The 13,010-nt window shown below is 38.2% G+C and overlaps 1 protein-coding gene across 2 annotated transcripts in view; it reads left to right on the top strand.

Moving 5' to 3' along the window:
- Positions 1-12,108, top strand: part of dachd (dachshund d) — a 162,339-nt gene extending 150,231 nt beyond the window's left edge. For both annotated transcript variants that reach the window (XM_078795305.1, XM_078795306.1), the window contains 5 exons: positions 4,960-5,105; positions 5,402-5,549; positions 5,659-5,802; positions 6,582-6,650; positions 11,209-12,108. In XM_078795305.1, the coding sequence (XP_078651431.1) occupies positions 4,960-5,105; positions 5,402-5,549; positions 5,659-5,802; positions 6,582-6,650; positions 11,209-11,246 (545 nt within the window). In that variant the 3' untranslated portion in view covers positions 11,247-12,108. The remainder of the gene's footprint in view (positions 1-4,959; positions 5,106-5,401; positions 5,550-5,658; positions 5,803-6,581; positions 6,651-11,208) is intronic.
- Positions 12,109-13,010: the final 902 nt, after the last annotated feature.

Below are 13,010 nucleotides of genomic sequence, written 5' to 3'. Positions count from 1 at the left end.
TACCAGTCCCAACTCCACCCACCCAGTATTTTATTTTATTTTATTTTATTTTATTTTATTTTATTTTATTTTATTTTATTTTATTTTATTTTATTTTATTTTATTTTATTTTATTTTATTTTATTTTATTTTATTTTATTTTATTTTATTTTATTATTAGGGCTGCACGGCGGCCAAGTGGTTAGCGCGCAGACCTCACAGCTAGGAGTGAGGAGTATGAATGTGAGTGTGAATGGTTGTTTGTCTATATGTGCCCTGTGATTGGCTGGCAACCAGTCTCGGGTGTACGCCGCCTCTCGCCCAAAGACAGCTGGGATAGGCTCCAGCACCCCCCGTGACCCTTGTGAGGATAAGCGGTAGAAAATGAATGAATGAATGAATTATTATTATTATTATTATTAATTCATTCATTCATTCCTCACGAGGGTCGCGGGGGTGCTGGAGCCTATCCCAGCTGTCTTTGGGCGAGAGGCGGCGTACACCCTGGACTGGTCGCCAGCCAATCACAGGGCACATATAGACAAACAACCATTCACACTCACATTCATACCTATGGACAATTTGGAGTATTATTATTATTATATATATAATATATATGTTATATATTATATATTGGGAGAAAAACAAATACACTTGTACATGCATGTAAATTTATCGAAACCGGAAAAATTATCGAGTTTGTTTTTATTTGTTGTGCGATTAATTGATTTATTGATTATCTTGTTTTTATTTGTCATGCAAATAATTGATTTATTGATTGTGTTTTTATTTGTCGTGTGATTAATTGATTTATTGATTATCGTGACATGAGTGTATCCTCTTGTTCTTCCAGTATTTGTATTTTTTCACTCACTACTTGGATCAAAGTATGGCGTAAATTAGGACCTGGTGTGGACACGGAGCAGAGAAAGTTTGGCAAAGAGCAAACATGCTGATGGATGTATGAAACACACACTCATTAAACACACACTAGCACTAATGTAGCCTCATCACATTGGAGCTAATTTCCTTTTCATCACGGCGAGAGCAAAATGAGACTTTGCCTCATCCCTGCTGGGGGACAAAGTCAAGGGCCCGCGGTCGGGATTGGGCTCGATTAACAGGTAACATTTGGCACTCCGCTCTCTTATCACAGCGTGAAAATCAAACGGCGTGTTTTTTTTTTCCCTCCCCCTTGCTTCCCCTCCCTCTACATTCCCATCGCTTAGAGATGAAATCGCTGGCTGCACAAAGCCATTTAGGAGGGAGAGGAGAATCAGGCTGGCCACTCGGCCGTGTTGTTCCTAAATGCTCTCCAAAACATTACCGTGCATGGGCAGAACCTCAGCGGCGGCCACCTTAAAATGTTGACATTTAGCGTGACTTTTTGGAGAGTGACACCCTCATATTTTTCTTGTTGGATGTCATTAAATCTCAACTGCCCTATGGCCGTGCCTTTCCATTAATAACCACTTCACTGTGTCTTGATTCTCTCTCCCTCTCCCTGCCGCCACATTCTTAAAGCAAAAACTCCATTGCTTTCTTCTAGTGCCTTTTACACATATTACCGGAAGTAATGAAGCCTTCTGTTATCTCCGTGTGCTCTTAATATTCACAAAGTTTCAGTTCCTGTTCTATGGTTATCGTTTATGGGGACACTCAGTTTATTAAAACAATATAACCGTGATCTACTTTCATTTTCTTCTCAATGAGATTAAAAGGCGGTACATGTTTTAAAGGTCAGATGTAGCAGCCCATGGCTAAATATTCTTAAACACGACTCGGCTGAGCTAATAACTACTTTTAACTAGGGTTGTGAAGGATAAATCAGTGCAACTGGATATCCAGTTTGACAGTAGGAGACTTCTACATTGATAAGATGCACCGGCATTGCAAGACTCAGGTTTGCTGTACTTATTTAAAAATTATTACAGAGAAGATTATTATGTCAACAAATATGCACATTAGCACTTAATAACGTCATCAAAACGTAGCTTTCTGCATTCCCACATATTACCAGAGTCTGAGGTGAAATATAACATGAAAAATACAGTATATTCATCTAAGTTACCACATGCACAATGGTGTGTTCAAGTACCGTTGAACAAAGTGGGACAGGTTGCAGCTCGCAATAAACAACATTCATTCATTCATTTTCTACCGCTTTTCCTCACAAGGGTGCTGGAGCCTATCCCAGCTGTGCTGGTCGCCAGGCAATCACAGGGCACATATCGACAAACAACCATTCACACTCACATTCATACCTATGGACAATTTGGAGTCGCCAAAACCCATGCATCTACAGGGAGAACATGCAAACTCCACACAGAGATGGCCGAGGGTGGAATAAACAACATATGCATGCAAAAACTGTGGGATTTGCAACAGTATATTATTTTTTAAATAATATAATGTCCCATATTTCCAAAATTTCAAGTCAATCCCACTCGTGCAGTTGAGTATCAGCACCACCACTTAGACAGCTGACACAAATACATACATGCGCTTGATGGCGGCCATGTTTTTCAACCATACATATGTGCTTCTCAGCTACGCACCCTAAAGTTACTTTAGAGTAGTGTGAGAAATTTCAAGTCAATCAGACTCATAGGGTTTAATAACACCGCCCCTGTTTTGTCTATTTGTCAGAAAAGTAAAAGCATAGGTATTATGCACAAATATTCACAAATATTCACTCTCTTGTGCGCTGTGGGTTTTTTTTATCACCTCAATGTTGCTCCAGTGGTGGCTTCCTAATAATGGATACTTCATCATTCCTCTAAAATCAAATACTCACCACACTTTAGTCCATTTGGCATCCATCCATTGTAATTAATCACACAGTGAACTTCTTCCACCTCAAATAAAACCATAAAGGTTGTTTACTCTCTCTATGGACCTTTACCGTCTTCTCAGGTGGAAAGTTGGCAAAACAAAAATCCAATAAATTACTAGCCTAAACTGTGAATCCTAACACTCCCGTATTTTTTTTTTCTTTTGGCACTCGACATGTTTCCAGGGCATTTTGCAGATGCTTGAAATAATCTCCAATGTTTTTGCTCAATCTGCTGTGAGGATGGGCGAAATAAATACTTTAAACTAATTAATGTAGCACCAGCTGTTCCCGCCACTTGGCTGGCATCGGTTGAATATTGATGGTGAGCAGGTTGGGGTGAGGGGGGGTACGAGGAGGATGGGGGTGTGTTTGTGCACCATTTCTCTCGCCATCCAAACACACAACGTGATGGTGCCCCTCTGCCAGCCAGGCTTCCATAAAACATTAACTAGTGGCAGTGCTGATATGACTGTGCTGAACTCCTATTTCCATGTCAGCATCATATTGAGCAGTTAATAATACTGGCCTGCATGGATGTAGCGAAACTTCCCATCATTGATGTCAGGTTATCCTTCTTTAGACAGCAAACTCCTTGACATTGAATCAACAGCGCCTCTGCTGGTTGTAGCCAAGTAGTGCATTCATTTTTGCCTCAATTACCTAAAGCGGCGATTATTCAACAATTCATTATCTCTGCTTAACTGTCAATCGTTATGATTAATATTATCATCATTCTTAGTCAAAATAATTTGACATTTTTTATGTATTTATTTTCTTTCAAGTAGGGACAGTACATATTAATGAACACATATTAATGAACATGTACTTTACGTCAAATATAAATAATGAATAAATGAATGAATATGTCCAAAGGCTAATTTCCATCTGTTGTGCCTGGAATAAATAAATAACAATAATGATAATAACATTTGACAATTTGTAATAATAACAATTATAAATTGTATTCATATATTTATTTATTAAGTTGTGGTTAAAAATGTTGTATACTTCTACTATTAACACTTCTTAATAATAATTAATAACTTCTAATATTAATAATATTCCTTTTTGTAGTAATTTAGTGAAAATGTATTCATTACCAACTATTGTACCAACAATGGCTAAAAATATAATGTGTAAATATAATCATAATATGTAAAAGTAACTAATAAATAATACAAGACTACTTTTGTAAAGGAATAAAAAATATTTGTTATGTATGTATTAACAAATTAAACATTGAGTTTGCTGCCTCACTTCCTGTATACAAAAAAATCCATAAATCTATATATTTACGTATATTAATGAATATATGTATTCCGGAGCAATTTCACATTAACTTCCTGTGGAGATCCGTGCAGTAAACCATCTCCTTGAAATTGGACAAACACCAACATGTCCAATCAGTGTGTTGTCTTTCCCTTCCCCTCCTCTCCTCTTCGTCCATCCATCCATCCTCTGAGGCTGGACGGCAGATGGCAGGGGTTGTAGCCCTGCTCCGAGCTATGAATGGAGGATGATGTCATCTTAGATTTGACAGACACCTCGTGTGCGTGCAAGCACAAAGGAAGTCTCTCTGGAGATCGGATGGCGGTGGGCCTGTTTGTGATTTTTGTTGTACTCATGACATCTCTTAAATGGAGGGGGAGCTGGGATTTATGTACAGACTAATGGTGTTTTTAGTCCCCCCCCCCCACAGAACACTGTAGGGAAAGTTATACAAAGGCTATATTAAGTCACATTTGTTCATAAATGCATTTTAATTAGTACAGTGGAAGATTTGGAAAACAATTGTTCCCATAGGAAATAATCTGTTCCCGAGTCAAACTATGGCCACCATAAAACTTTCAAGTAACATTTTCACATTTTTAATGATCATCCAAGTTGAAATAGATGTTAAAAAAACGACACCAAGTCTTAATTTTAACGATTAAGCTTTAATGTGAACGGGATTTATGTTTGATGTCTGCCTCAGATATCATTTAAGTGTAAAAAGAAGTTAACCACTGTTTATTTTAAAAACAATGGGTCTTCCTAATCGAGTCATACAAGTGTGAAAATAACTGCTGTTAATAGTCAAAACAATAAACCGTTGTTTTTTAAGTTTAAATACATTTTTGCCCCTTTGTGTTTTTTTTCCGCAGACGATAACCCAATGTGCACGCCGACAGCGAGAGATAGCTACGAGCGGTTGTCGCTGGCAGGACAGACTCTCCCTCCCGGCTTCCCCTCGCCATTCCTCTTTCCGGACGGGCTTTCGTCAATAGAGACTCTCCTAACCAACATACAGGTAATTATTCGAAAAAGTAATCTGTTTTCTTGCTGCCCTCAGTCTCCTCTTGGATGACATTTACAGATATATTAACTTACCTGGTTGCTGTGCCTTACTTCTGGACACTGCAGTATTATTTTTTTCCTTATAGATATGGAGGACACATGCTAACATTAGCGAACCCTGATGTTGTGCTTAGCTATGGATACTGCAGTATTCTACTGCACAGTCTCTGCCCTCAGTCTCCTCCCAGATAAAATCCCTTCCAACAGAGAAGTAAATACAAGAGAACTAACGCATGATTGTGTTTGCAGGGCCTGCTGAAGGTGGCCATCGACAACGCACGGGCTCAGGAGAAGCAGGTCCAGCTGGAGAAGACGGAGCTGAAAATGGAGCTGTTTCGAGAGCGAGAACTTCGGGAGACTCTGGAGAAGCAGCTGGCCATGGAGCAGAAGAACAGAGGTGACTAAAAACGACAACAATGGCACTTCATCCTTTACAAATAAGTTCCCTTCTTTCGCTTACAGTATATGTCCAAGAATTTATGTTCTCATTCTCTTTGCATTTTTAGCGATCATCCAGAAGCGCCTGAAGAAGGAGAAGAAGGCCAAGAGGAAACTCCAAGAAGCTCTGGAATACGAATCCAAGAGGAGAGAGCAGGCGGAGCAAACTCTTAAGCAGCCATCACCCGCCGATAGCATGCGGTCGCTCAACGGTCAGAAATCTTAAAGATCTGCATATTAAACAATATAATTTCATTTAATTTTTACTCTGTTGAATTGAATGTAATTGTATTGATGGAATATATATTTATTTTGTTTGTTTTATTTTAGGTTACTTTATTCATTATGTACTTTGCTGCAAGGCTCCCCTTATAGGTCAAACTATAAAAATCAAGCTGTCATGTTACAGTAAACTCATCACACAGCAACCCAACACTCAAAAGGCCAACTTAATAAATATACAAAAAGTACCAATACAAGTTTAAAATTGAAAACAACGTTTCCCATAATGCATTGCATCTGAGCAAAGCATTTAATTTGATGACAACAAGCACATAAATGGTGGATGGTGCTGCAATGCTGCCTCTGTCCACCAGAGGGAACCGGAGGACCCCAGGCTGACATTGCATTATTGGAAAACTTTCAAATATTTTGGAGGCGTCTAAATCCTCAATAAATACTACTAAATCAAAAATAAATACTACCCAATACTAAATACACGGGTCACCACAAATAATTGAATATATGGGAAACACTGAAAATATCTACTACCTTTTTTGTTCTAATTTCAATTCAATAATGCTAACACCAATCATAAGTAGCACCTATGCTAGCGTTAATACATGAGAGTCTAGTCCACTAAAAAGAAGCGTTCCAAGCGGCTTATTTGAAGGTGTATAAAGTATTGCATTTCTGCACTCACCCTCACCTGCAGGCTGACATTGCGACGTCGAGTGGATGTTTAACGGCGCTGATCTCTTTTCTCCCACAGACTCTCTGACCCCTGAGATGGAGAGCGAGCGCAGCAGTGGAAGAACAGATGCTGAAAGGACAATACAAGGTACACGGCCTCACATGAGACTATAAATCTATTCTTTTTTCTAGAACACACACACACACACACAGTGAGTGGTGGTTGTGTGCCATCACTGCTCACCATCTGGGCCACCGTACTGGGTCAAGATCATAGCTTTTTCTTTACAGACGATATTCTTTCATTGTTCCACTTGATAGTGAGGGAAAAAACGAGTGGCGCTGGTGTCTTCAATGATAACTTAAAAAGGTTATAATAATCTACAATGTCGTATGGAAATGTATTGCTAGTAACAAGCCAAAAAGTTCAATATATCAAACTGTTAACTAGCTAGCTTAATATTTTGTTTGTTTCTTTCAGCTTTTTCCTGATTTTGGAGTCACCATAGCTTACTATAAGGCATCTAAACATCCTGTTGTCCTATTTTATGTTCTTTTTGAATGCCAAAAAAGCCAAAGAAAAAGCAAAAATAGACACAGTTAATCTTCAGATTCTTGTCGAGTTGAAGTACACTGTATTGTAAGGATATTTGGGGGGGATGGTGCTTAATGGCTATTCAAATTCACAACATTTTACCCTAAATTATGAAATATCTTTTGGAATAATTTTTGTGTCGCTTTTTTTTTTTAGACCGCAATTTAAATATCTCATTGCCGGGCTGACTGTCCTAGTTTTCAAATGGAAATCTATACATGTATGTTGAAAACTATCTAAGTTAGAGGAAAAATTAACTAACCTTAAATTACTGAGCAAGATCGCTATCTAATTTGTGACTACCTGGAACTTGACATTTAGCTAACTAATTAACAAATAACAATCCAATCCAAAAGGAATAAATGCCATGCTAGCTAAGTAACTGCAATCCAACCGTTACATAGCTAAGTAAATGAAAATTTTAAAATGTATGTGGAAATGCATTGCTAACTAGCTCGTGAAATGACTAACCATCTGAATAAGTTTTTTGCAACCCGAACGCCCCATCCCAAAGATGTATTTATACATCTTTTACAAGGAAAAAAGAGGTGATGATGAAACTGCACAATAGAAGAGATTATGTTTGGTGCAGTTTTAAGTTGTAAAAAAGGCCATAAGGTGGCAGTAGTGCATTTTAGAAGCGCTGGCTATGCATCTTTGCCATATAATCCAGCACTCCACAGCAAGCATGGAGCTGTGTAGCATACAGGAGGTTACACATAGAATGGACATTTGGAATGGAATACAATATTCTGTGTCCCCTGAAAAATCAGTCAGAATCATTAAAAATGTCCAGTACTGAGAGGGATGCCTTTTTGCGTAAAGAAGTTACGCTAGTTTTGTTGTCACAATTTTACAAACACGTAACCTTTTCAACTCCGACAAGGCAAACAATATTTTTCCCGAGTGTCATCAAAATGCGAGTGTAAGCTTTTGCCAAGGCAGACGCCTTTTTGTTGTTTTGTTTACCGCTCAGCAAATACTAATGAGTCATAAAAGCAACAAAAGCATCTCAATCTCCCCTTTGGTGGCAATAAAAAGGCCAAATCAATCCATTTTATGAATCAGCCTTGTGCATTTTTAATGCTTTGTTTGTTTGTTTGCCTTGGGGGCCGTGGCAAGGGGCGGCGGCAGCGGCGTGTTTGGGGAAGGGCGCACCGGTGATAACCTCAGTAGGCCGTCTGCTATCTGTGTTTACCCAGATACAAGACACCTCGCTAAAGGTGGAATATCTTCAATTATCACGCCAACGCCGTCTCACATTAAAACGCCTCAACTCTTATCGAGCGTGGGGAAATGGCGAGGGGGGGCACCTTTATCGTAATTTGACGCTGAAAGTGCAAATTATTCATCTTTGCATGCCAAAGCAGAAAGTTAACCTCTAAACTGTCTTAATGTAATGTTCGGGAAAAGAGATGTCTGTTGATTAAATGTCATTCACTGAGTGTTTAATGCCCTGAAATAAACAACTCACTCGTTGTCATTTGAATGCAAAGCTGCCAAAGATACTAATACCCATCTTAGCGTCTTATGTCAAACCACATTCGTATATTTAAAAAATATTTACAGAAAAAAAATATGATTTCTGTTCTCAAGATTACATATTATGTGGAAAAAATATGACTTTATTCTTATAAAATGCTGGGTTTCTTTTTCCTGAGATTACATATTTTTTGGCTCCTAAAATTAAGAATGACTGCACGGTGGTCGAGTGGTTAGCACGCAGGCCTCACAGCTAGTAGACCCAAGTTCAATTCCACCCTCGTTCATTTCTGTGTGGAGTTTGCATGTTCTCTCTGTGAATGCGTGGGTTTTCTCCGGGTACTCCGGTTTCCTCCCACAGGTATGAATAGGTATGAATGTGAGTGTGAATGGTTGTTTGTCTATATGTGCCCTGTGATTGGCTGGCGACCAGTCCAGGGTGTACCCCGCCTCTCACCAAAAGACAGCTGGGATAGGCTCCAGCACCCTCCGCAACCCTTGTGAGGATAAGCAGTAGAAAATGAAAATTAAGAATTCAAAATTTGTTTTTGTTTATTTTCACTCAGTCCCTCATTGAGTCAATGGCATAAAAAAACTGTTTGCCTCACCACCTTGGAGGAGTGAGTGCCGCAAATAATTAAAAATAAATAAAAATAAATAAATAAAAACAAGAATGCAGGCTGCTATTTTTTTTTGTTATGTTTTTTTGTTCAATTAGAGAAGCGTTTGTCTGCCACACGCCTCTCTCCTGTGCCAGCCTGGCTGTATAATTAACCTCCAATGGCAAAAAGTGATGTTGATGAATTACACGGGCAAAGAAAATAAAGAAATAAAGAAAGAAATGTGTTGGTATATTTTCCTTGCTGAGGGATTGAGGGAGGGTGGTGGTCGGGATGGAGGGGTGAGGATAATGAGGGCGTAAATTTAGCAAAGTAATTATTTCTATTTGTCTTTTGTCACACTTCTCTAATTCTGCAATATGAACACAGTCAGTGTTTATTAATTGCTTTTTTACTGTCTTTTGAATGGCTTCCAAGAGGGAGCCGTCCTCTATTCACTAGCTGGGGGGGGGGGGGGGGGGGGGTCCCTTTGCCAATATCTTTACTATCGTCCCTTTTTCCTCGCCGACTTTACCCGACCCTGCACTCCCCAAGATAAACTTCTTATTGTTGCAAGATTAAACATCACAACAGTTAAAAATGAAATGAAAAATGAAATAAACGAATGTCACTGAAGCCAAAATAAATAAATAAAATAAAGACTGTAATTAATGAATCCCGTAATTGTCTTCATAAAATATTTGCACGGGCATAATTTGCATAATTTACATGTATTAATTAATCTTTCAAAGGAATTTTTATGCTGAGAGAGGCCAAAAAACATTCCCCTTTGTTTTATTCAGCATCTTATGAAATATGGATTTTCTTTAATGAACTTTGAATTTCAATGTAAAAAAAATTTAAGTTTTAACGGGTTTTAATGAGACTATTTTGTAAAACAATGTGTCAGGACTTTACCCTTTTCTTTTTTTCGATTTAAACTTTCAACATTTACACAAACAAGCTCATAATTTACTCACGAAAAATTTGAACGGATTAACTACTTACTACCGTTGATTGCAATATACGATGTTAGATGGACATTGAGTGTGAACCAACTAACGATAATCTGAATATATCTGGAAAAATTTGCAGTTTTTACTAAAAAAAACACCACTTTACCCATGTAAGATTACATCTTTTATTCTTGTAAAATTAAACCCATTTTTTTGCAACAAAGACATTTTCACCGGATTATGACTTTTTACTATACTAGTCACGTATCGTACGATTAAAATATTCTGACTTTTGGTCTGATAGTTATGAATTTCATGCTAAATACAATATTTTTTCCGCTTCAAATCAAAATGCCAGAGGAGTCGTGTATACCGGAGGAATTAGTTTGCTGTAAACACTTCCTTGGGACTGAGTTTATATTCTAGATTATATGATTTTGTCTATTGACATAACATTCCGACCTTAGATATAAATGCCCTGCTACGAAAATAGCTAGCTGTGTCGTCTTGCAACATTTCCGCAAACATTGCCAAAGGAGATCAGAATTATATTACGGAAAATTTGCACCGCCAAACATCAGCTAAGTCACAATTGAGAATTTGTGGAAAAAAAAAATAATCCGATGCCACCTTTAGCTTTGTTTTTTTAACAATGCTAACTAACATGTTAAATAGCATAAATCCTCAATACCTCTGTAGCGCCTAAACTTGCGTTCTTGGAAATTAATAGTGTGAGGTTCCACATGAAGTTAGCACATGTTGACAATGCTTGAAGCATCCTAATGTTTAATAATTTTGTTGTTTTTTTCCACTGCCGATATTGAATAAATTGTCAATTAAATCAAATTGTTTAATTGAGTTTTCGTCAACCCTTCAACCTTTGTTAGTGGCTCATCTCTTGCCCATGCATAAGGTTTTGGAAGTCATTTTTCCCATTATGCTAACAAGCGAACCTGGCAACTAAACAGTTTAGCAAAGCAATAAGTCAGCTTTCAACCACTCGATCGCCGTGTCTACGAATCTACGTAAACCACTGGTGCTAATTTTCCAACTTCTTTGTGTCCTTTGTTGCAGATGGAAGACTCTTCCTGAAAACCGCAGTGATGTACTGAGTGGGAACATATTTAAAAAAAAAAAAAAACAACAACCTGATGGAGACGGGAGATTTTAAAAGAAAAGAAGATTTTTGAAAAATAAAATAAAAGGACAACCCATGAAGAATCTCCAGAGTCCATTTCCAGGGTGATTTATTTGCGGAAAAGACATCACTGCTGCTGTGAAATGCTGGAGGAGGTTTTGTCGGAATATAGAATAACAAGAAGTCTTTCTCCTTTCAACGGGACTTTAGCTTGGGGTCTTAGATTTTGAGCACAGCGGCGGTTGGTACCAACTCATCAACCAACCAACCACAGCACTGAAGATGTTTTGGATCATCTGCACCAGAATTGTTTTGTATTTCAAATTGAATTTTTCAAAAAAGAAAAAAAAAAAATTAAAATGTGCTGGTGGAAAGTTTTCTAAATTAGATGACGATACAATCAAGTTTCCTTTCTGCCATTCGTTGTACATAGGATGCTAACAATGCTAGGGTTGCTAAGTGTACATATATAAGGTCATGCAGTAGACGCTATTAGGCAAACAACACAACCATTTATATTATAACAGTTTTTGTTTGTGTTTTGAATTCTTCTATCCCTGGGCCATCATTCTTTCCTATAGCCACTTTGGTGAGAAAGCATGCAGGCATGATGTAAATGTTTGTCCTGGAGTTATGATATTTAATGATAAATCCTATATTGTGCTCAACGCTAGGGGTTTACTCCACAAAAGCTCATTTTCTTTTTGTTTTTTTGCGCCTCAACAACCAAAACACAATCCAATTGAAGACGTTTCCTCTTAGTATTATAATCTTTGTAACAGAGGTGAAATTTCATGCTCATCCCATTCATGTACATCTGTACCATTTTTTTTTTTTAAGAAAAAAAATGTCAGCTTGAGGATCAATCAGTAATATTTCTGTAACAAATTCTCCAGAAAGTTTAATTTTCTGGTCTTCCAGCGCTCCCAATGGATAGAAAAAATGAACTATTTTACATGTTCCTTCACCTCAAAGACATTTAAACTTGTGTATATTCTTATAGACATAACCTGATGTCAGTCCTTTCACTGAGACTGATTTTAGGGGGTTCTTTGAGGGTGGATGTCCAGTTGTCACATCACAGACGTGTAGAGGATCCTTTACAGAGTGTTTCAAAACACTTTTAAGCATACTGTATGTGTTCAAATCCTTTGAAGATCCTATTATGGTCACATCATTTTGGTGGGTTTTGGAGGTGGGTGTCTTTGGGGGTTCTGTCAGAGGGCGGTATTCTTTATGCAGTGACTCGGATCACTTTTCAGCACAGTTTACAATCAAAAGAATTTAAAAAAATCCTATGTTGACAGACATGGGGAGGAGGGCTTGGGGTTGGAGTGTTTCAAAATCAGTTTGGGGCGTATGTACCTCTTTAGGTGAAGAAGAGCCTCTCATGTTCACAGACTTGTGTGGAAGTTTTTTTTGGGAATGGAGTGCCTTGCGGGGTTCGGTTCGAGGGCAACAACCTCTGTGAAGTGTCACCAACCGGCTTTGAACATACATTATGTATTCCAATCAGAAAAGAGTCTCCCGTGTTCAGAGACTTGTGAACAAAACGGTTTTTGAGGGGGCTCGGTGTAGGGGTGGACGTCCGCGGATAAAGAAGATGAAGAAGAGCTTCCTGTGAGACCCGTATGGGGTTTTTGGAAGTGGGTAGCTTTGGGTCTCGGCGGGGTGGAATGGAATGCTTTTGAGTGAATTAGTTCCTATTTGAGAAATGTGCCTGCCATGTCAACAGATG

Source organism: Doryrhamphus excisus, linkage group LG12 (genome assembly GCF_037039965.1).
Source record: "Doryrhamphus excisus strain RoL-2023G ecotype Guam linkage group LG12, RoL_Dexc_Guam_v1.1, whole genome shotgun sequence".
Taxonomy (NCBI): Eukaryota; Metazoa; Chordata; class Actinopteri; order Syngnathiformes; family Syngnathidae; genus Doryrhamphus; species Doryrhamphus excisus.
This window is presented reverse-complemented; position numbering and strand designations above follow the sequence as displayed.